The sequence below is a fragment of the Mercenaria mercenaria genome, unplaced genomic scaffold, assembly GCF_021730395.1.
Source record: "Mercenaria mercenaria strain notata unplaced genomic scaffold, MADL_Memer_1 contig_1868, whole genome shotgun sequence".
NCBI lineage: Eukaryota > Metazoa > Mollusca > Bivalvia > Venerida > Veneridae > Mercenaria > Mercenaria mercenaria.
The window spans coordinates 20,116-46,053 of record NW_026459880.1 but is presented as its reverse complement, the minus strand read 5'-3'; the positions used below and the strand labels follow the sequence as shown (position 1 = coordinate 46,053).

At 33.9% G+C, this 25,938-nt stretch overlaps 1 protein-coding gene across 3 annotated transcripts in view; it reads left to right on the top strand.

The window, feature by feature from the left end:
• The first annotated feature begins 204 nt into the window (after positions 1-204).
• LOC128551963 (uncharacterized) overlaps positions 205-25,938 on the top strand; it is a 40,570-nt gene continuing 14,836 nt past the window's right edge. For 2 of the 3 annotated variants that reach the window (XM_053532932.1, XM_053532934.1), the window contains exons 1-2: positions 205-316; positions 25,147-25,677. In XM_053532932.1, the coding sequence (XP_053388907.1) occupies positions 232-316; positions 25,147-25,677 (616 nt within the window). In that variant the 5' untranslated portion in view covers positions 205-231. Of the gene's footprint in view, positions 317-2,684; positions 2,789-25,146; positions 25,678-25,938 lie in introns of those variants that run through there. The other variant, XM_053532933.1, reaches the window with a different exon arrangement.

Genomic DNA, 25,938 nt, shown 5'->3' with positions numbered 1-25,938 from the left:
ATTTCTTCAGTTTTTCTTTGATAAAAATTTTTGATGCTGCGGGTCAAAATCGCATGCGGCGGGGCCTGAGAAACTAGACATTATTTTTTTATTTTTTGGCCTTTAAAGCGGAGTCGTATGTATACGTAATATTTAATGCATATCGGTTATCAAGTGCATCTGCGCGCGCATTCATATCTCGGATTTATTATTAGTTAGTTGGGTTCGAGGTGGAGCGTAGAGAAGGACGGAATGAAAAATAAATATGCTACCCGAAAGGGAGCTTTGTTTTTTGGGGTGATTGTATCATCAATATGGAAAATAGGATCAGCGGAAGGTATGTTAATGTTTCGTTATATATAGCTAAAGATTTGTTTTGGAGAATATCTAAATTCATGCTTGAACAGTATAAGAAATGAATAAAAAAATATAGTAAGCAATTATCTAACAATGTCCAACTCAGACAAATCCTTAACACAATCTTACGTTGTTGTGGATAATTATCATTTGTAAAAGCCTGCAGTAGACTTAGGATTTTCTTGTAAGGTCTTAAAAAAATCTTTGTATCCGGTAACATGCTAAAAAAATTAGGGTAGGTATGTCGGAAAAAAGTGTTGTTTTCTTCTCTTTTTTAATTATTATTATTATCATTTTTAGTGAGACTTTTCGGAAATTATTTTTATGTCAAAAAATGAATACAAATAAGGGAGTTACGCCTTAGAGCACTAGTAAGTTGATTTCTATCATCACTGACCATGATTAAAGCATGAAGTGTGCAGTATTACAACTTTTGTTAAAAAAGATAAAAAAATATATATATTCTCCAAGGCCATAAAAACATTAAGGGTCGGACCAAAAATTTAGGGTAGGTCGGGATACCGGTAACAAACATTTTTTTTACGCTAAGGCTATCCTATTGAGTCCAAATGCGGTGCTAAAAAGCATTTCTGTTTTCACTAGAACATTAGTTTTTGTCATTCTTGAAAGTTTTATAATGTTGTGATATCGAACGGATGAAGGCTTAATTAAACATTTTGTGGTCGTTTAATTTATGTATAGGCTGACACTTACTTAGTGGAAAACCAAAAGTGTAATTATAGTTACATATTTTGGGAATTCCGGATCTATTTGTTATTTCTAAAAATAAAAACACGTTATCAATTTTATTTGTGTGTGTGGAGGGGAAGAGGGCACTTCGAGTTGCTCTTGTCCGTACGTCTGCCCGTCCGTCCGTTCGACCGAAATTTGTGTCGTAAACTATCGCCCAAGTGATACAACAAAATACGGAATGGAGTCTGAAGTGAGATTTTTGAGCAACCTTGGATTCAAATGATCATGTCGTTTTGTTTTGTTTTTTGTTTTTTTTTTCATATCACATATATTGATGATAAAAGTGTACCTCCTTTTGAAGAGTATTGCTACCATAAACCTACTTTTACTTCAATTTTCAGGTAGGCATAGGTTCAAGCTCCACTGTGATCAATTTTTTTCCAATGTATTCATTTTAGCTCACCTCAGCCATAAATTCAGGGTGAGCTTTTGTGACCGCTCAATGTCCGTCGTGCTTAGTCCGTCGTCAATCGTGCGTCTGTCAACATTTTCTAAAATTGTTCAAGAAATTGAATTCCAAACAGAACTCTGATTGCCATGGCAACCGGAAGGAAAAAAACTTAAAAGATATTCTAGCCCAAAACCACAAGGCGTAAAGACTCGATATTTGAGATGTTACACCATCTAATGGTCTTCTATGCAGATTTATTAAATTATGTCCCTTTGGTGAAAAGAGGCCCCGCACAGAGAGTCCCAACATAGATTTATACAGGAAAACACTTAAAAAGAATTATTGTCTGAAACCACAAGACCTAGGCATTTGATATTTGGAATGAAGCATTGCCTTCTCGCCTTAATACTGCAAGACCTAGACTTTTGATATTTGTATGTTGCATTGCCTAATTGTCCTCCACCAAATTTGTTCAAATTATGCCCCTGGGGTTAAAAGAGTCCATACCCTTGGTGTCCTAAGTTTATTTGTATAGGAAATATTTGAAAAATTTTCTAGTCTGAAGGTTCAAGACCTAGGCCTTTGTATGTGATATGTCTTTGCCTAGTGGTTCTTTAAACAAGTTTCCCGGGGTTCAGTCGGTATATGAGTTATATAGGGGAATATTAACAGATCATATTTCCTAGACTGTTTTATTTTAAGTACCTGATAACCCCAGTGATTTGGAGGTCACCTGACTGTTACCTTGACCTACAACTAAATAACAACAACATCATCATCATTAGTGCTATAACACCATCAATCAGCATTATATTTAAAAAATTGACAACGGTAATATCAGCATACTTCGCATAAACATAATCATCAAATAACACCGCAAAAACTATCATCAACATCATCAGCATCATCATCATCACCACCATCATCATCACTAGCGGCGCTATTTCGAACAAAGTCTCAATCCAATTTCTCACTCCAAGGCCGCTCCAAAATCTCAGACTCCACTCCAAGACTCTAATTCATAGTTTGTCGTATATGGAAAAACCCAAAATTAATGTATACTATAAATAAATTATTAAATTTGCTATAAATAGCACGATTTTGGAAAACATAGGTCTATATATTTATACAAACTGCTATATTTATAGCAAGAAAGGTTTATATATAATGATGAATCATTATATCATATGACATGCATACTTGATGGAGATTTAGTTAACAGAGGGAATAACATTTCAAGATTCTTACTGATGTTGGTTCAAATTATTCTGCTGTTTCTGTGTGGATCAGTTTCGTTGGAATCCCCAAGTGAGTTGTATTTCAGTTTTGGGGGCATTGTGGTCGTAAACGACTTCTCAGGGAATTTTTTCCAGGATATCCGCCATTTTGAAAACGTTTATTTATTTTTTTTTTATTATTATTATTTTTTTTTTTCAGTTTTTCTGTCAGACTAACTTTATGCCAAAATAAATGTTAAATCTGAAAATATGGCTAATAATGTACCATTTAAACATTTAGATTCTACTTTATCATGTTAATGCGAAAAACATATCGATTTTCCCCCGAAATGTTCCTTTCATCTGATGTAAGAATGTGGTAGGGGTCGGTAATTAGTAGAAAAGATTTGGTTAATCTATAATGATAAGCCAGAATTCAAATAAAAATTCTTCAACATACCACTTTATCTTATTTCGGAATATCAGCAAAAACATACAGAATTGAAAATTGTCTTCAGTATATCTTTCGATTTTGAAGCATAGTTTTGTGTCATGAAAGCGGCACAACATTATTTTTAAAATCTTCACAGTAATTGTTTTGATAAGAACAACGGGTGAGGTAACATATCTTAACTTGTGTAAGACTTGAAAATCTGATATTTATGTTTCACTGAACAAGAAATTGACTTAAAAGCACAAATGTCATTTGGTTTACATATGTACTAAAAGTTAAATTGGATTAGAGCTAGGTCTATGTAAACTTTGTACGAGAACTTTTATCAAGAATGGGGAAGTGCATATCATGTATTAATGAAGGTATGCAGTAAAATTTAAACTAAAATGGGGAAGAACATATTTTTGAGAAGGGAATGGGACCAACCGGCCTAATCTAAAACACTGAAAGCCACCCATCGAATGTTTACTCATTTGATTTATCATACAAACGATGGTCAGCTTATGAAATATAATATTTGACAATATTCATTACAATATAATTTTCTGAAATGTTAAAGGCGGTCAATCACATTTGAGCAACATTTTATGACAGTTTTCATTTTTTAGAATACTCTGTTACAGATTTATGTAAGGAACAAAAGACCCAATTTCAAAAAGGTAGATCCCTATTAGGAATGTATGTTTTATTAATTTCTGTGAAATTTTGAAATTACGCCCCTATAGTATCAAAGTATTTCTTTAAAATGTGGTCTTCTTTTAATTTCAATATATTTTCTAATTCATTGACTTCAGACTTGGCCTGTAAGTTAGTGTTGATGAGATGACTCAGACTGCAGCAATCAACATTGCAAGCTCCCTGTCTCCGGTCCCGCACCCCATGTTTAGCTCACTTGAGCACGAAGTTAGCTTTTGTGATCGCCCTATGCCCGGCGTCGTTCATAGTAGACATTTGCGAATTAAGTCTACGTGAACTGTGGACACCTAAGACGATCGATTTTTCAAGGGAACCGTCTCAACATAATTTGATTATATTATGTAGGAAAAATAGTTTATAACGGCAATAGGGTTTCGATTATATCATATCACCACTATGCGGTAGGTGATATAAATTTGGATGTGCCTGTTTTTAGCTCGACTTTTGGAAGAAAAAGTAGAGCTATTGCACTCGCTCCGGCGTCGGCGTCGCCGTTTTAACGTTTTTGATAAAGTCAAATATCTCTGTAACTATCAAAGCTATTGACTTGAAACTTAAAATACTTATTTACTATCAACGTCTACACCAGGAGAAACAATCCCTAAAACGCTGATATGAATTTTGACAAAATAATGCCCCTTTTAACTTAGAATTTTTCGTTAAAATTCTAGATAAAGTCAAATATTTCTGCTACTATCAAAGCTATTGACTTGAAACTTAAAATACTTATTTACAAAGTCTTCACCGGGAGAAACAATCGCCTTAACTCTGATTTGAATTTTGACAGAATTATGTCCCTTTTTAATTTAGAATTTTTGGTTAAAGTTTTTGATAAAGTCAAATATCAGAGGAAGGGAGCAAAATTTTAAGAACTTTACTGTTGAAGCCCTAAGGAAAAGGACAACAAAGGAAAGAAATTCCTCGAAAAACTCTAGGTCCACTTAAATCATCACCAGGTACAGATATGTCAAAATACACCTTAACTTTGCAGGTACCCTCCATGTTGTACCTTTAACCTCTAAGTGTGACCTTTACCTTGAAGCGAGCCATTTCCTGTGCACGTCATCTCAATGTGGTGAACATTTGTGCCAAGTTTTTTTTTTTAAATCCTTCAAGCAGTTCAACAGTTACAGATCGCACTCGAAACAAAGTTATATGACCTTTGACCCCTTAGTGTGACATTGACCTTGTAGCCAGCCATCAAAAAACATGCGCGCTGATGGACATTTGTTCAATGTTTCTGTAAAATCATTCAAACAGATCAACAGTCACAGAGCGGACACGAAACAAAGTAATATGACCTCGACCCCTAAGTATTACCTTTACCTTAAAGCAAGCCACCTGATACAGGCGCTCTGCACGTCGTCTTGATGTGGAGAACATTTGTATCAAGTTTGTTTAAAATCCTTCAAGGGGTTCCCGAGTTACAGAGCGGAGTCGACACGAAATTGCTAACGGACAGACGGATGCACAGACATACCGTCAGATGAGCACCTGGGGTATCCCAAAATACGTTCCTTCGGACGTATAAAAGCAACAAAGGAATGGAGACGCAAGATATTACGTTTTCTACAGTTTTCACAATGTTTTACCTGCTGACCTACATTTTGATCCCAGCTCACCCAGTTTAGATTTTTTTTCATTTCGGACGACGACGACGATGAAATACGGATACACTGCGATCAAATTAGCTCATTTTTTCAACTTTGTCGCGGATGCGCAACTTATAATATTAAAGAACAATTTAAGAAAGTGTTATGACGTTAGATCAAATACTTTTTGCGATATGCATAACAAAGTTTTTTTCTGGCAAACAGACGGACGGACAGACAAATCCAAATCTTATCCTGTGCGGTGACATAATAAGCCAGACCTTACCGTCGATATAGGAATGTTTTCCTACTACACATAAATTAAAATTATCATGTTGAGACAATCCCCTTGAAAAATCGATCGACTTAGGTGTTCACAGTCCACGTAGACTTAATTCGCAAATGTCTAGTAGTCGACCGTCGTCAACAACATGACTGAACGCTGTAGAGGTCACAATTTTGGCCCAATATTAATGATGTCATTAGCACTGATGATTATTATGTTGTTCTTCTGTTAAATTGAGAAAACACGTCGAAGGAACTGTTGCACGGGATATCATGTTACAGAGTTCAAATGGTGCTGATGCAGGTTTCCCGGATAACGTTAAGCTTCTCCATCATATGCTGTAACGTTATCCGGGAAAACTGTACCAGCAGCATTCTAACTCTGTAACATGTTATTCTCAACAACCGAGTACCCCCCGTGGAAAGGAAGAAAAAAGAAAGACATGTAGTTATGCCGCTTTCTTAAGATGTCTTGATTTTTTTTATTGCTGCTGCTGGTGGCGACGATGATAATGATGGTGATGATGATGACTTTGATGATATGATATTTTGATGATGGTGTCTATAGTCATTATAATTTTGTCTGTGAAATAAGAATGTCATGTATATGATGATGATGATGATGATGATGATGATGATGATGACTTACATTGTTGTAACTGATAAAATTATTGATGTTAGTGATGATGAAAGTATATTTAAAACATTTGTTTTTGAAGGGATACTTCTATTAAATGTAATAATTATATTAGGTTTTACATCTTAATCATCATCAGAAAAATTTTCAATGTCTTTTTATCAATACTGAAGAAGATTATTTTAAGATTAGCATTACTCAATAAAAACATCTTGTCAATTTTGACGCTTGAAAATATTAATCTTTTATATATTATATATAAAACACGCTGGGCTTATCAGTGCAAGTCATGACATTATTCTACTGCTGTATGCTGTCAAGCATCTAATTACCATATCTTCTGATCAGTAAAAAATCTTGGAAGATAACAGGCAACAATAGATACAATTTGCTCGTGCAAGGACCATTAGAATGCTTTATGAGCAAATGCTTTGCCACTTTTCGCATGTTTCAGTTGTTACTGCTGCAAATTGTTTCTTGGTGTGTGCCTTATAAAATTCATTCATTATGTAATTCATTATGCTTTGATGCATTGAAGTGTCACAGAAAGGTGAATAATATTATTGTAATTTATGCCGTCATCATTATCATTATATCACTACCATCACCACTTGCAATACAACCACCAAAACAATCATCATCATCTAAAACTTAATCACCATTACCACTATCATCATCATTGCCACTATCATCACAATTGTAACGACAGTTATCATCATTACAAATACTATCATCACCAGCAGCAGTACCATCATTAAGATCATCATCAACATTATAATTTTCACCATCATCATTATATCACCGACAACAGCAACCATCACATCATAAACGCTATCATTTCCTTCATAAGTATCATTACCAGCATCAACATTAGATTAATCATCATCATCATCTGTCATTACATCATCATTTCTATCGAGTGTAACTGGTGTTATTACTAATGAACAAGATGAAGATAACGGTTTGTTGTAGTTATTGTTGTTGTTGATGATGACTTTAATTATGGAGGGTTTTGTATTGTTGCCAATGATGATAGTGATGATTGAAATTTAGACAGTTCTTTTCTATTAGAGTTTTCAATGATTTTGTCTGTCAAAGGTGATAAACTGATTTTCAGGATATCAAATATGCAAATAGTGATCAATGACGGTAACATATGCATAATTGGACAAACACCTCTGACGACCTTATCAAGAATAAAAACAAAAAGCACAATCTATTTTTATAGAAGTCATTTGGAACCGAACGACAGACCGTCTGTTATAATTTGCCACATATCAAACATAAAATATTCAATTATACAATGTGTAATTTTAATTGAATAATTCAATGTAGATATGATTATCATTATATGATTACATACATTATAACATAATCAAGCATACACATGATACAATATACATAAAAAGTTCTGAGTTCCTTACATATGTTCAGTAGATATCATATACCTCATATATTTCTTCGAATATACAAATGAAACTTGAAGTACAAGTAATAATTTCCAGTCTGTTTGCTTGTTATCTGCTATCCTATCTTTTCTTAAAGCGTACATTTTGTTAAGGCGTAAAAAAAGAAATTGTTCGTTTCCGGTATCCCGACCTACCCTAAATTTTTGGCCCGACCCTAAATGTTTTTATGGCCTTGGAGAAAAAAATGTTCAACTGTTTGACAGAAAGTTGCAAAACTGCACTTTTTATGCTTTAAACATGCTCAGTGATGTTAGAAATCAACTTACTGATGCTCTAAAGGCAAAATCCCCTTGTTTGTATTCATTTTTTGACACACAAATAATTTCTGAAAAGTCTCCCTTAATAAAAAAAAAATCTAAAAAAAAGTTTTTCCGACCTACCTACCCTAATTTTTTTGAGCATGTTACAGGAAACAAAGAATTTTGTTTAGGCCTAATAACCATGTTGTTAATATTTTTATAACAATAAAAAAATAAGAATAAAATGAACCTCTGTATCGTCAGTGTTTCCAAGGCTGAAAGAATATAGAGCGCTGTTCGGTCAAGCACGAAAACTCGTGCTGAGTGTATAATACGACACCTCTCAGAGATTTATGAACAAAGGGAAATAAATTTTCGTCTAATTCACAGATTCAAACGACGAAAATTTCATTTTATTTAGGCTACCTTGGCCTAGTGTTTACACTAGTTCATTTGCGGAAAACCCAATTGGTCTAAATAAAGCAATTATTATTGGAAATCCAGCTCTATTTTAAGACATGATTTTATCGTCTGCGGAAATGCAGTAGCGGAAATGCAGTAGAAGACCTGGGCAGAGATAACCAAGGGTATGTCACAGGTGGCAGTAACGTACCTAGGATGCAAAACGGGTCTATGAGCCCTATATATACACTTAAATTTATTACAATTATTATGTTTTATAAGAAAAAAATGACAAAAAGCCATTTTGAAAAAAAACTGCACCTGTGACAATCTAATGGCTCATTGTCACAGGTGCAAAAAATTTCCTTTCCTAAGAAAACATAATAATTGTAATATATTTAAGTTTATATGGCTCATGGACTCATACTGTATCCTAGGTACGCTACTGCCACATGTGATCGCCACATGCAGCGAAAGTAATGTCATACGACAAAATATGGAGTGGACTCTTGGATTGGAGTGGAGTGAGATTTTGGAGTCAAAATTGAATATTATAAAGATTAAAAGCGTTGGTATTATTGACGCAGTTAAGCTATAAAGTTATGGGAATAATGATGATTTGTATTATAATTATGTTTATAACAAAAACTAAATTGTCTTTATAATGTTAATGTATATCACCAATTTTATGTTACCGTCATCAATATCGTCACCATTGATATCCTTAAAATCAATTTCTCACTCTTAACAGACTAAATCATGCAACACTCTTAAAGAAAATGATTCTTTAAGTTTCAAACATTACCATTATCTTTAACAGCAATAGAATCACCTATAGTAACAACAATAACATCAACAAACCTTTATCTTCGGACCGAAACTGTTTTTCATATCTTGTTCATCAGAAAAACATCAGTGAAACTATTAACGATGATAATGATGATGATGATGACTGGTGATGATAGTGTTTGTAATGATGATGATTGTCGTATGATTGTGATGATAGTTGTTATGATGATGATAATGATGGTGGTGATACAAATGTAAAAAATGACGTTACTCACTCTATGTCGTGAGTAAATCAATTATTCACTAATTTCATGTTTCTAACTACAAAAACAACAAACAAAAATATAGGATACAGGTCTTAGTATTTGACAGCATTTCAATGTACAAAAAATACGAATATATTGTCTTGCAAATGTCAGACGGTACGATGTTGTGCGATGTGTTGATGATCGACCAGTAGAAGTGGGGTAAATGTGGTTATCTTTATCTTTGTACACCACTCAGCCTGAAAACATACTATCAAAATTTAAGGCAAACATACAATCAGATGTACATGAAAATCTAAACTGTAAAAATGTGCTTTCTATTAGGTCCCGAATGAACCAAATGTAATAACTTGAACTCATCTTATCTAGAATAGTTAAACAGCATACAAGATGGCAATTCTGGTCTCTCTCAGCTTCGTTGAATAACCACAAAATAAGAAAAAATGTGCAGTGTGTAAAACATGTGTGTAAAACATAACATTCTTTCAAGGTAATATCAAAAATAAAATGAAAACTAGCTCAAAAGAGGATAACGGCAATTTCCATTTGATAACGAAAGAATAACATTGCATGGGAAAAAACAGCATAAAATATATTGATATAGAATTAAAGTGTACTTGTGAATGTTACTTTTCTAAATGTAGATACCGAGTCTGGCATGAAGAATTCAAATGTTCTCATAATATTATAATGTTAAATGTATATCTGCCTATAAAGTTCTAGTAATACATGAATACTCAACAGTAATAATTATCAAGGAACTGTTCATGTCTAAAGACCCTTGAAATATAAGGTACGTAACTGTGAACCTTATTTTCTATCAGAACATAAAGGAGACGTACTGTCTGGCCTGAGGAATCTCTCTAGAACTAAATGATTACTCTTGTTTAAATCAGTCAAAAAGTCAAATCTGCCTTTGATATTCGAATACAGCTACAAGCCATCAGCAATAACTATTAAGAAACTTGAAATGTCTGTAAGGGTGGGTGGGAGGGAATAAACAAATAATCAGAATACTTGTTATGCTGTCAAATATTCAACCTCGAGTGAAGAATATCAATTAACAATCACTTATATAGTGCACTGAAAACATGAGAAAATCGTGAATTGCAAGCAGAAAACGCGGTAAAATAACTACAGGGAACTGGAGACAAAATAGTTAGCAGACGATGAAAAACGTGAATAATTTTATATGGTTGTTGTGGTTGTGAATTTTTCTGATCAGAAGACATGGTAATTAGACCGGTGATAAAGGATTATCATAGCATGCAGCGTGATAAGCCCAGTGTGTTTGATGCATAATATATACAAGGTTAATGTTTTGGTATGATGTTTTTTTTCTTCTTCTTCAGATCTGATTTAAGAATGATTTGAAAAATTTAAAGTTCAAGCCACGAGCTTTCCAGTGTCATACTTGTGACATGAGGATTTTTCTATGCTAATGTTGCTGGTGATGAAAATTTAAAAATTAAACAAGTTAAAGCATACCAAAAGTTCCTTCTAGGGCACATCTATATAAATATAAAATGACCATCTTGTAAACTTTTGGTTGCAGTATCTGTTTTATACTGCCAAAAAATATCAGGTAAGTATTTACGCTAGTTATTTAACATAAATTGTTAAATCCAACAACAAATTAAATCTGTTCCCTCTTTCAGTAGAGTAAATACGGCAATAAGACATTGACCTGGTCAATCTATTATGATTCGATGTGTGAATTATGAGCACATTTTCAGATTACAGGTATCACTACGTCACACTCAATGCGGTCATCCCTATTATTAGTAACAAACACACTAGGCAGAGAGATTTTCGGACAGTAGAATTCTATAGCACATACATATGACAAGGGGTAGCTGGAGAATCAATTTTGATTTGGAACTTTCAGGCTTGTTATCTTGTCAGCATGATGTCCCATTAAGAATCAGATAATGTGCATTAATGGCACTGACCATCTGATACACTTGGAACCTGTTCTAATCGTGGTTTGAGAATTTTAGAACATGTTTAATGATTGTAAAACTTTAGTCAATGTTAAATTTTGTGTCTCACAAGAAGAATAAATGTGATAACTCAATTGTTGTTTTATTTTGAGATGTGTTTTATAAAAAATCTTTATTGAAACTGTTTTTCTAATGAAATTAAGAATAAACATTGTAATCATTTTATATTGTAACTTGTGATAAAATATAATTTACATTGTAAATGGCAATATTTTATAATACTGTAATATGAATGCAACTTTGAATCACAAGAACTAAAGCTTGAAATTTATAACTCAGGGGCGTAGTTAGGCTAAAATGGAATTGTAGGCCACTGTCCAAAGAGGGTATTGCATGCTCCTACAGAAAATTTTCACATTTTAGATGCAAAATTGTGCCTTTTGGATTATATCAGGACTTCTATGTTTTACATTTTTCAAAAATTAAGTATGGACCCGGTGAAGCTATTGTACAATTTAGAAAGTAGACCAGTGTCAAAGGCGTAGCTGGACCATAATGGAAGTATAAGTCACTGTTTTAAGGGGGATGGGGGATGTTTCCCCGGAAAAAAATTCATTCTAGATAAAACATTATGCGTTTAGGTGAAATTCATAATTCAGAGGCGTTGCTAGGCTAAAATGGAAGTATATGCCACTGTCCTGGGGGTTCTGGGGCATGCTCTCACGTAAAAATTGCACAAATTAGATGCAGAATGGTGTATTTTATCAAAATTAATAATTCCAGGGTTTAGCTAGGCCACAAAATGGAAGTGTAGGCCAGTGTCCTAGGGGTGTCGGGAAAATTGCACATTATAGATGCAAAGTGGTGCGTTTTTGGTGTGTATCTGGACCTTTAAACTTTTTCATAAAGTGTTTGCCCAGGGCAACTACTGTACCTTATAGAAAGTACACCAGTGTCAAGTACGTAGCAGGGCCAAAATGGAAGTGTAAGCCACTGTTCTAGGGTATTTGGTGGGAGGGGGTGGGGGGCAGTCATGCTCCCCCCAGAAGATTTTTACATTCTAAATGCAAATTATGGTGCTTTCTGGCGAAATTCATAATTCAGGAGGGTACTAGGCCAAGATGGAAGTGTAAGCCACAGTCCTAGGATGGTTTGGGAGCATGCTCCCTGTAGAATTCTTACATTATAGATACAAAATGGTGCAGTTTTTGGTGTATGTCAGGACGTTAAAACTTTTCCTATGAAGTGTAGGCCCCAGGGCAACTACTGTACCTCAAAGGAAGTACACCCCTGTCAGTGTAGCTTGGCCAAAATTGAAGTGTAAGCCATTGTTCTAGGGGTTAGGGGGCATGCTCCCCTGGAAACATTTTACATTCTTAGTTAAATTCTACAGGCAAAATGGTACGTTTTGGTGCATTGTGTAAACTTTCTGTTGTTTAAATCGTCGATGCTGCAGTCTAAAACACTGGAAAGGGAATGCATGAGCAGTGTATAATAGTTATATTTTGAACACTTATTATGTCTCCCACCACAGATATTGATTTGTGTGTGTCTGTGTGTCTGTCTGTCTGTCACAAAGTTTGTCCGCACTCTAAGTCGAACATTTCTCATCCAATTTTCACCAAACTTAAATAAAATTTGTTTGACCATAAGACCTCGGCCAAGCTTGATAACTAGCCAAATCGGTCCAGGCATCTTGGAGTTATGGCCCTTGAATTACCAAAAATCGGCCTTTTTTCTCTTGTCCGCGCTCTAATTCAAACACTTCTCATTCAATCTTTACCAAACTTGAATAAAATATATTTGACCATAAGACCTCGGCTAAGTTCGATAACTAGCCAAATCGGTCCAGGCATGTTGTAGTTACGGCCCTTGAATTATCGAAAAAATTGGCCTTTTTACTATTGTCTGCACTCTAATTCAAACATTTCTCATCCAATCTTCCCCAGACTTGAACAAAATGTGTATGACCATAAGACCTCGGCCATGTTTGATAACTAGCCAAATCGGTCAAGGCATTTTGGAGTTACGGCCCTTGAATTATCGAAAAATCGGCCTTTTAGTCTTGTCCGCACTCTAAGTCGAACATTTCTCATCCGATTTTCACCAAACTTGAATAAAATGTGTTTGACCATGAGACCTCGGCCAAGTTCGATAACTAGCCAAATCTGTCCAGGCATTTTGGAGTTACTGGTCTTGAATTACCGAAAAATCCGCATTTTTACTCTTGGCCGCTCTCTAAGTCAATCATTTCTCATCCGATCTTCACCAAACTTAACAAAATGTGTATGGCCATAAGACCTTAGTCAAGTTCGATAACTAGTCCAATTTGCACAGGCACTTTTGATTTATGGCCCTTGAATTACTGATTGGATCCACTCGTACAGACCATCTAATTGGATCCACTCGTCTAAACCATCCAGAGAAACTAGACAATTATGGCACTTTTTGGACTTGGAAATCAGTTAAATTTTTCATAATAGTCCATATTTTGCCTAAACTGTCATATGGCTTTTAAACTTTGACCACTCGTTTACCATCATAGTCTCATATGTAGGCAAGACTTCATTGTTCGTTTTGTCCTTGTATGTTGACTTTGTGTGCGCGCGTGTGTGTATGCTTATTGTTCGTCTTGTCCTTATGTGTTGGCTTTGAGTGTATGTGTGTGTGTGTTGTTCGTTTTGTCCTGATGTGTGGGCTTTGAGTGTGTGTGTGTGTGTGTGTGTGTGCGTGTGTGGTGCACGCGTTTGCGTGCTGGGGGGTTCGTTTTGAGGAGGCTGCGCTTTTGGTGCGTGGCGTTCCCTGTTTGATATTTTTTCTTTGTTTTCATAAATAGAACAAGGACTTTAGCTCAGTTTAGCCCTTGTTCTGACATAGAAATTAGTTAAGTCTCTCATACCATTCCACATTTTGTCTAAACTGTTTGATATATGGCTTTGAAAGTTTGAACACTTGCTTGCCATCATGGTCAGACATTGCTTTTATAGTGCAATACTCCAAAGCCACAGATACATGAACACTGTTTGTCTTATCTATTTTTTTCTGTTGTCTAAAAATCTGTGGTAATATTCTGACCCCATTCTTCCATTAGTTCTTCGAATAGTCCTGCGTGCTGTCATCCGACAGCTCTTGTTTTTTCTTCTGTTGAATTTCAAAATAATTCATTCGAGCGTTAAATTCACTCATTATGTGCCATCAACAGTTTATAATTGGCATGGAACAGTGTATTCATTTGGAGTTCCTCGGTTAATTAGAAGGTAAACAATCGGATGAAAGCTGGTATCTGTCAACCATTTAGAGTCAAGTTCTAATTGAACACTGGTTTATTCTTATTTGTTATTTCATTTTCAACAAAATTTAAGATGTAAATAACCATGAATCTCTAAAAAATGAGAAGGTCCGTACCCCTAGACACTTCCTTTTATGTGTTCTAATGTTAAATCAGTTTGTAAAACAACTGTGCACACTTATAACAAAACAAGAGCACCGCTTTGCGGGTCCTGACGCTCATCTGATTTTTTTATATAATAGAAATATTGTCCTACCCATGATTTTCTAAGTCTAAAAAGGGCCATCATTCTTGCAAAAAAGCAGGATAGTCTTATGTTTCTTGATGTACAGCGTCTACTTATGATGGTGAAAAACTGTTGCAAGTTTTAAAGCAATAGCTTTGATAGTTTATGAGAAAAGCTGACTTAAACATAATACTCAACCAAGAAAACTGATTTTCTAAGTCCAAAAGGGGCAATAATTATTGCAAAAAGCAGGATGGAGTTATGTTTCTTGCTGTACAGGGTCAGCTTATGATGGTGAACAGGTGTTGCAAGTTTCAAAGCAATAGCTTTGATAGTTTAAGAGAAAAAGTTGACCTAAACATAAAACTTAACCAAGAAATCTGGTATTTTCTAAGTACAAAAGGGGCCATAAATCTTTCAAAAAGCAGGATGGAGTTATGTTTCTTGCTGTACAGGGTCAGCTGATGATGGTTCAAAGCAATAGCTATGATAGTTTAGGAGAAAAGCTGACCTAAACATAAAACTTAACCAGGCAACGCAGACGCCAACGCCGATGACAATAACTCATCATTTTTTTTTCAAAAAATCAGATGAGCTAAAAATGACATGTTTAAGTAATTACAGTTATGTATTAAAGTATTATGTATGTTTCCTTCTTTCGTAATTTCGGACCTCAAAAATAATTGATTTAGTATCTGAGTTACACTTGAATCTTTATGACAAGTTTTAAACTAAAGTACTTTTCTGTATGTCTACTTCAAATGTTTTAGTTTACATGTTAAATGTATCTGAATTCACAAGTTTTTTGTTTCATATATATAATAATAACTTTGATTTTTTGAATGACTTCATTGATGCTTGAACGGAGTTGTTTCAAATTCATGAGCTATGACATTTTATACTGTATGGTATCACAATGTTTTTGTTTTACACATTCCTTCTTATCATTTCACACATTGTCCAGATTTGACCACTGTTGTAATTTATAGCCCCACTGCTGAGTGTTAATGTCCATTTTATTGACTTGGGGGTTAATATTAATTACATGCATCATCTTAGCAATCTAAGAGAATTTTCCTCTCTACCCTTGTCTATAGAGTTAATTTACTGTAAGGATTGCATTTGCACATTCTTATCTCACAGAAAATGATGTACCTGGCCAGTGTTGCAAAATTTGTTTATATTTAAGGCACTAGTATGCATATTAACTGAGATGGTTGAATATTTGATGCATTTTGTTCATATCTTTTGATCTAATTATAAATGGAATATACATGTAATAATTGATCATGTGTACATATTTATGAGACTTATTCTTTGTAAAAGAAATGCTTATAAAATGTCTTAACAATTGGCGAAATGGACAGTTAAAATAAGAACATCTGCATGATTTATATATATACGACAGTATAACTTAAAAAATTAATGAGTTGTTGTAATTTTATAGCCCATTTTAAGCTATGTAATGAATGTACCTAGTAAAGGTGCTGGCATACTTTTAAACTATTATTTTCCACGATGTTATTAGATGATATTTGTTAATGATAATAAATGGATTGTATTTTGTTACAATCTCTACTTTCGTTTAAGACGGAAAATTAAGTTTGAATTTAGTAACTTTTACACATAATAATTATTTATATAATCTTGAATGATAGTAAAAAAAATGCAAAAAAAAATATATTGTTTTTAATTTTTGTTACATATATAAATTTGTAATATTTGTTCTGACAGATTCTACTTGTTTTTTCTCTTTATTGTTTGTTGCAGCATTATTATCATTTTAGTCCTATTTAGGCTATGTATCATGAGTCTCTGAAGTAATGTAAACTGTCATACAACTTCCCCACAAAATTTGGATCAGAACAAATTATTTCTGATTTACTCTGTCTAGTCAAATTGTCACTGAGATCAAACATTCAACATCTGGATTGGTCACATTGAGTTGGCTAAAATACTGATTATGTTTTAGTTTAAACAAAAAAAATAATTTTTTCTTACAAAGTTAAGACAGTTGTTCATGATCTCCCAACTCTGGTTCTCAAAAAAGGGAAAATTGTTTTATACTGACAGATCACAGTATGTAACTTTCATATTAATATGTATTTTTTTTATTGCCGATATAGATTTCAATCTAATTAAGGCTTCAATAACAGATGGTTTATTTTCCTATCGGTGTCATCTGTTGTTTACATTCACCAATGATAGAGAGCTAATACAGAACAATAATTATGTGATTTGATTTTATGATAATATTACTTAAAACCAGTTTTTAATGTTATTATTTATTCATCAAGATTTCCTGAATTATTATTTGTTATAACTAATGTCATAGCTCTCAGTATAGTCAATCTAATTAAATTTCAACACTAATAAGATATACTGGTAATCTAATTTGGTGTGAAAACAGTTTACTGCATGTTATAATAACATCAGGTAAAGTAAAGGTTTCTGTAATTCAGTCAACAGAGTTCTAGGACATGTCTGAATCCATTTAAGGGCTCGTCTACACTATTCAAGAAAATCTTGTAGGGCCCATAAATCACTAGATAATTTATATCTTGTACAAGCAATTAGTGCTTTGCAATATTTCTTGAACTTGGAAGACACATTAATTTTAAATGGAGGGAAATCATGACAGGTAAATAAAAAAGATGGCCGAAATGATACCGGTACAAAATGTTTATAAAGATCAAATATTTGTATATTTAAAAAAATGAATCATTGGTGAAAACATTGATTGAGAAAAACTCTAGTTAAAGTGATACATATCCAGTTGAAGAACAAAGCTACTTAAAAGATATTATTTCAGGAAATATGATAAAACAGTCACATTTTGTTAATATGTAACCTTAAATTGTGAGAAACATCATTGAAAATGTAAAAATACTTTTTGAGAACACCGAACTTGCTGATGTTACTCTTCCACTGGAGTACTAGATATAATTTTATCTATTGAATTATATAAACTTGGTTTTTGAGCATGTCATTCAGTTAAAACATCATTTTTTTTCTGTTGTCCACACAGCCATGTTTATCATTAAATTATCAAAGCCAAACATTCAATGATGGTTTTATTAGATCTCAATATACATTTAATGAAAAAATGTAAACTAAATACCATACTGGGCAGGTGCTCCTCATCAAAAACCCTTTATCAGAGCATTTGACAGCACTACCATCCAAGAAAAATAGGATGAGTTCTAAACGCTACAAGATCTTGTAGCCGAAAATTATCTGGAAACTGCCACTCAAAAAGACACTAATGGGGGACACAATGTACTGTCTACACTATACAAGTTGCTGTGATTTATATCTTGTGCAAGTTTTCTTGAATAATGTAGACGAGCCTTAAGTTCTTAAACAGAAAAAATAATGTGTAAAACAATATTCAACCATCACATAACATTCATTGAGTCTATATAAATAACACACATCTCTCTGAATGTTTGTCCGAATCATAAAACCACAAACCTGGGTTTTATCAGGTCATTCTAAAAATAGACACAGGGGCTGATTAGAGTTTGATTGTGCTATTGCACATAATTAGAGGGTCACAATGGGGTTTGTTTTCACATATTAATCATGCATTTGAAGGTAACGATAATATTTGGTTGTTTACATTTAAATTTGCTGATATATGTCTATCTGGTGAATGTACATATGTTATGTTCAGGAGGAAATAAAAGAATCAATTAATAATCCTCCGGTTTAGTACTGTGTAATCCGTGGAGTGGCCTCAATTGAGAAAGAATAGTTTAACGTCAGAGGTTATTTCTAAGGCCACGGAGTTTAATTGGCCAGCTTGTAATTACAACAGCTTTCGTCATCAGTAGCTCAGTCAAGTGTGACTTATTGAATTAAGATATTCCTTCTAAAGAGAAGGAATAATCATTATGATGTACAGTTATCACGGTGAGGATGCGTACACCGGATATTGCCATTAAGTGATAAGGTATTTTCCGAAAACGGGATTATTTTTCGTCAACAAGGTAAGTAAAACCCCGATTTACTATAGTATTATACTACTACAGAAGAAAAGAGCACTATTTTTCATAACTAGATACGATGTATATGCTCTCACAAGTGTAAAATGACTCAATATTAAGTAGAAATGCTAAAATTTGTGATAAAATGACTAGTTTATCATTTGATAAATGCATGCCGTAAACACATTTGTCCCGATACCATAACTTATTTGCATTGTGGGGAAAATCTGAATCGTACGATTCATTTAGTTTCATACAAAGAAAAAATGTGCAAAATTTCAGCTTTGTAAATGTTCAAATCACGGAGAAATCGGTGATAAATGAACGTCGATGGTGTACTGTGTATTGATTTTTCAAAGATATATTTGTACTGTGTATTGCAGTTTGGTGTACTGAGTATTGATATTGAAAAACGTGCATATTTTAAGCATTTACGGTCATTAGGTAGACAAGACATGTAATTCCATTGGCCCAAATAACAGAATGTCTTTTTCTGTTTGCAGATGACATTAGACTTCACAGCAAAAATCACAAGCACCAGTTTGAACACTGATATTACAACTTACAATTACAGCGGCATGCCAATAGTCACTCAGAGAAACTGTCTAAAGACTAGCCATTGTCGAGTAAAGACCCAGTCACAAGTTTTATAATAATGTAACACATGACATGATGACGATAAGTGTGGAAAATGTCTCCCCTTATAAGAAGAGCCAACATGAAAATATGTTATCATTTTGCCTTCATACTACATAGAGACATAAACCTTAGTCAATAGACGACTTTTTTCGATTATGGTGTCAATAGTTCAAAGGTCAAAGTCGTAAGGGCTTTGATCTTTTAAAGTGGTTTCTCCTCAATAACCTTAGACTCATTTGACGTAGAACCTTCGAACTAGCTTCGCTTGAAATTTTGTTAAAATAACGCTATAGTCAACGCTTATTTTTATTGCTTTAAATGAATTGTTCTAAAAGGTAATTAGCTCACCACTTGCTTCATACGAAACAAAATGGGTGTCATATGCACTGAACAATTCGTTTTAAAAGTAGGAGGAAACAGTGCCATTTGTTATTCTTGAAATATATTTTGCACACTTTATTTGCAATATATATGTCATTTCTATGCAATAGTTCGTTACCACCATTATGTGATCAACTTCCCTGTTTACGGTGGCATAGAGGGGACATAGGAAATATTTTATTTATCACGTGCGCACGTGATAGCTAACACGTGCGCACGTGATAACTATCACGTTCGCACGTGGTAGCTAACACGTGCGCACGTGATAAATAAAATATTTCCTATGTGAACGTGATAGCTATCACGTGCGAACGTGATAACTAAAATATTTCCTATGCGAACGTATTAGCTACCACGTGCGCACGTGATAGCTAACTCGTGCGAACGTGATAGTTATCACGTGCGCACGTGATAAATAAAATATTTCCTATGTCCCCTCTATGCCACCGTACCTGTTGACCAAAATAATATATTTATTGTCAAAGTCAATTTCGAACTATAACAAGCGATCGGGAACATTCCGATTTTTTCATGTATTAAAACTGTTGAATGTAAAATGTTTATGATCTTTGGTTTAAACATATTTATTCCCAACAATATACCTAACTATATTTATATACTAACATTACAAGTACAGTTGGTGGAAAGGATTAAAACGAAAGACAAATCTTATAGAGTTCTTCTACTATCTTATTATAATCTTTTTGCGAACTTGTGTTTACGTTTCCAGTTTGTTTAATAAATATTTCAATGTACATGACTATTTGTTCTTTATCAATGTAAAACATGGCTTTTACAATATTGTTTGTCAAATAATGTTTGGTAAAATAAATCTGTCACAACTGAACCTATTTCAGTATCTTACGGACGGTCGGTGGTTCTACCCAGGTGCCCGCTCGTGATGAAATAATGCACGGAGGGGCACCTGGGGTCTTCCTCCACCATTAAAGCTGGAAAGTCGCCATATGACCTATCATGTGTCGGTGCGACGTTAAATCCAACCAAAAAAAAAATTCAGTATCAATGCCAAGTCTTATGTGACAGTAATGTACACTCATCACATTTATGCAGTAACTAGCTGCTTCTTTTAATGTCTAATGGCAGTAAGTATTCGTCTGTCTTGCTTTTCTCTTTCCTCTTAATTTAGCGTCAGAAATGCGGTCTCTGTTATGCAAGCAGTTGTATAATTGTAAAACCGTTGGAAGAGTTATAAGCCTGCTCTTCAAAACAACTTGCAGTCTTCACTATACCTCATATTAACCAAGCTGTCGATGAAAACATTTTGCGACGTCAAGAAATATAAGAAACTATAAAATTAGTTAAAGAAAACGTTTCTTGGCAAACAAACTGATTAAAGGCTATTTATTCATCCATCTATTTGTCACATTCTTTCATAGACTGTATAACAAACTCTCCGAAAACCTTGTCTGTCCATGGATTTGCACTCTGTGTAACATTGAAAGTTCCATGTACACCGCCGTGTATAGTCTCTGGATTATATTTTTGTACTGGTAGCATTGTGTAAATGTTGGGTTCTTCTAGATGGCGTGGTAGGTAGCACACATTTCCACTGCCGTCAATGGACAGGCTCCTCACCATTTGCCCAAATCAAAGGTTTCTTTCTGGTGCAAATAGGTCCATTTTGTAAGCGGGTTCCTTTTTGAAACACGTATGTCAATATTTTTTGAATCAACAGTATATTTTCTGCTTTATCTCTGCATATGTCTGGTGCTATCTTGTAATTTACTTTTTTGCGGTTTTGGTCGTCAGCGTACTATAATATTCTCGTCATTTGGGTGGTGTTCAACAAAATGACATACAATGGCCTTAAATTCGTTCGTCGAGCCAGCCATAAACACACATAAACAAGTTGAATCTGCAAAAGAAAAATCACAGTGTAGTATTTATTAGTAAGGCCGGGCTTTCTGCAAGATATTGAGAGTAAGTCTTAGTGGCATCCCAAATGCAAAATTTTAAAAGATACCTTTAACTGTTTTTGAGATAATTCATGTTATATCAACTTCAACAATGCTCAATGATAGAATAGAATATATATATATCTACATTTACAACTGGTAAGCATAACACTGTTGCACTATGGTCACTGTAAGTTACCTTCAGAACTTATTACATGAATTACAACGGAGTAAACGCTATAAATATCAATGTAAAAACATCACGTATCTTCAGGGCTAAAGATATTACTGTTTTGAACATTGAAAAAGAAAAGAATAATGTACATTTTGAAAGATTCATTCTTTAAAACTCAATGATAATATAAACAATACACAGTACAGTAAAATGTGATACAGGTCAATACACAGTACATATATTTGCAATACACAGTACACCATCGACGCTCATTTATAATCGATTTCTCCGTCATTTGAATATTTACAAAGCTGAAATTTTGCACATGTTTTCTTTGTATGTAACTAAATAAATCATACGATTCAGGAATTTTATCACAAAACAATAAGTGACGATATCTGGAGAAAAGTGTCCCCGACCTGCATTTATCAGACGATAAAGTTGCTATTTTATCACAATTGTTTGCATTTCTACTTAAGACTGACTCATTTTACGCTTGTGAGAGCATCTACACAGTATCTAGTTATTAAAAATAATGCTCTTTTTTCTTTTATAGTAGTATAATACAATAGTAAATAAGTGTTTTACTTACCTTGTTGACGAAAAATAAACACGTTTTCGGAAAATACCTTATCACTAAATGGCAATATCCGGTGTACGCATCCTCACCGTGGTTATTACATTTAATTGAAGTATCACTTCAAAAAAATGTTTTAATTACACTTCCGTCATCACAGACATCAATAATTTTCATCATAATTGTTCGCGATAATATAAATCATCATCATTATCATATGCATGCCTTTATTATTTCACTGACAACATTTTAATGAAAATATCTTCATCGATCAAATGCTTCCTCACATCAAAAATCACCATCATCAGCAACAACTTCAGCAGCAATTCTAGCACAAAACTGCTGTTCTTGTCACTTTTCGGGGGTGTTTTAACAGGAAAGAAAACGTGTGTTACAAGAGAGATTCTCTCGCTCACATGCTGTATAACACCTTTTTATATATGCACGTTCCGTGGCAAAGCGTAAACGTGTTACGGCCCCAAAACGGATAATTCAAAAGGAAATGACGTCAGCGTGAAAAAACAACGTAGACTTTACCGCGCATTTCATGGAAATTTAATGACGTTGATGGACAATATATTATTTTACTTGTTTTTACGCGTTTTATGCTAGAATAGCGTTAACGCATGTTCTTTTCGTGCATCAACATCTTCAGAATCCCTCGGGAATCGTTGGTAACCAATTCCTCGGGATTCTGCAGATGTTATAACACGAAATAACATGCGTTATTCCTACATTAAAATATCAAAATAAAATCATCATAAAGAAATGAACAACATGTTATTCTTTTCCCTCCCTTTCTCAATTTAAAAAAATAACAACAACATCATCATCATCATCAGTGCTTTAATACATCATCAGCTACATTTTTAATATCAGTGTTGTAAAACAAACAAAAACATTTACAAAGGTTATATCAGCATAAAAATCATCATTGAATGATGCTACACAATATCATCATCATCATCATCATCATCATCAATATTTTGTCGTAGGTATCACAATTCCTAAGCTATTTACACGGTATTAATAAGAAAGGTTGTCTTCATGAAATTAGGAATTTTATGCTCAATTATGTTGAGATGTGCATTTTGCAACTACAACATGTATTTTTTTAATCTCAGCGCGGGAAACAGCCGCGCGTAAACAGACATGACGTCAGCCGTGTTGTGACATTAGAAAGACGCACACAACATAAAGTTCCATTTTATTTTATTTTTTGCCTCAAAACGTTATGAAATTCTGATTAAATAAAATAATTTGAATCGAGAAATATACTATAAAGAACAAAGTGCGACTACAATTTTCATCCTGTTTTAAGCAAATAATTTAAAATTCATACACAATGTATGAGGGGGCGGAGCTATATCTCTCACAATGTGAAAATATAGATTTCATATTTTCACAGTGTGAGTGATGAGATATAGAGGATGTTTGTTTGTTTTGAGTGAATATGGAATATATCTCACTGAGAAGTGAGAAAATTTTTAATATTGAAAATGTGAAAATCTTCTAACTTCGAGGTGAGATATATTCCATATTCACGAAAACAAACAGATTTTCTTTTTATTTTATGCTAAATAACGTTGAGATTTGCATTTTGCAACTATTTTTAATCTCAGCGCGGGAAACAGGTGCGCGTAAACAGACATGACGTCAGAAGTGCTGTGACGTTATAAAGACGCATGCAACATAAAGTTCCATTTTATTTTATTTTTTGTTGCATAACGTTATGAAATTCTCTTTAAGTAAAATAATTTGACTCGAGAAATAAACTATAAGGAACAAAGTGCGACTACAATTTTCATCCTGTTTTAAGCAAATAATTTAAAATTCATATACAATGTAATGAGGGGGTGGAGCTATATCTCTCACAGTGTGAAAATATAGATTTCATATTTTCACAGTGAGTGATGAAATATGAAAATATTTAACTGATAGAATACAGTATTTCATTAGTTAGCATAAAATAAATCTGGATAAACTTAAATAAGACTGGCCTTCTGTGTGATCTTAGAGTCGCCAGTAGTGCGTTAGGTCAGATCTTAGAAAATAATATCATGTTTGAAAATGAGATCAAAAAATTGGCCGAACCATAGACAACATTTAAAACTTTAAACAGTAGATACTACATTTTCTACCCGATGTACATGCAGTGTTTGTCTGTATGACAAAACGTTATCATTTAGTTTAGACAGAGGTATGAGTTGCTAAAACGATTTCGCCGAATTAGGGCTGATAAATGATACATAAATAGACAGTATTCTGATTTTGCTTCTTTTCAAAATGAAGTTGCCAAGTCTACTGTCTACTGTCAGGATATTGCAGCATGATAAAAATACATGACATGTGACAGGACTTGCATGCCAGGTATGATCAATGTGATCTTGATCTCATCCATAAAATAGACGTGATGAGTAATGTTCTGAAAAAAAAAATGTTTTTTTTTTATTATCAGTCTTTTTTTCTATTTTTTATTTTTCAGAATGCAGTTTCGAGCCCGTGAAATTGAGTATTTTCAGAGATGGCACATCCAACGTGGATGTGGACATAGAAAATCAGATGGACCATTTAGCGAAGAACATTACTTCGGGAGTTCCCAACGAATCCACTATCTTCGTTAACTCACTAGGTGATCAAGTAGTCGAGCTTGTTTCATTTAACAAAACAGGTCTTGATTTAAGCTGGGTAAAAAAATGGTCCATTCGCAAAGAAGTGAAACAGTTTGGTGACACTCTATCTGCCCTAGCCTTAAGCAATGAATTAAATGCAAGATATTCCGTCAATCAGTATAAATCTAGAGCAGAAATGGTAATTTTACTAGTCAGTGACACAAGCAAACTAGACGCTCTTCCTAGTTTACTTGCTAAAAAGAAGACCTTTGTTGTGGTATTTGGGTCTTCTATTCCGAATATCTACAACTCCACAGCAAGTCGCGAGGATCATCTGTACCTCGTTAGAAACAAGGATGAACTTGAAGCGGTCACTGTCAGAATACTGGAACAGCTAGCGTGTGGTGAGTCTAGAATAACATATTTATTTTATTTAAGAATTCTTTAGAATCAATATAAAACGTATTGTCAGAGACGAATTTAAAGAGATATTTGATATGTTTTCATGAAATAGATCCACCATTCATAACTGAAAAGAGAAAAAGAGGTCCCCGTGTACCGTGGTTTTATTGAATTACATCCTTTTATAATATATGTAATTGATAAACTTGATAAACACAATTTGAAAAATTGTTAAGTCGCGAAAACGTGATAAATCGTCCAGT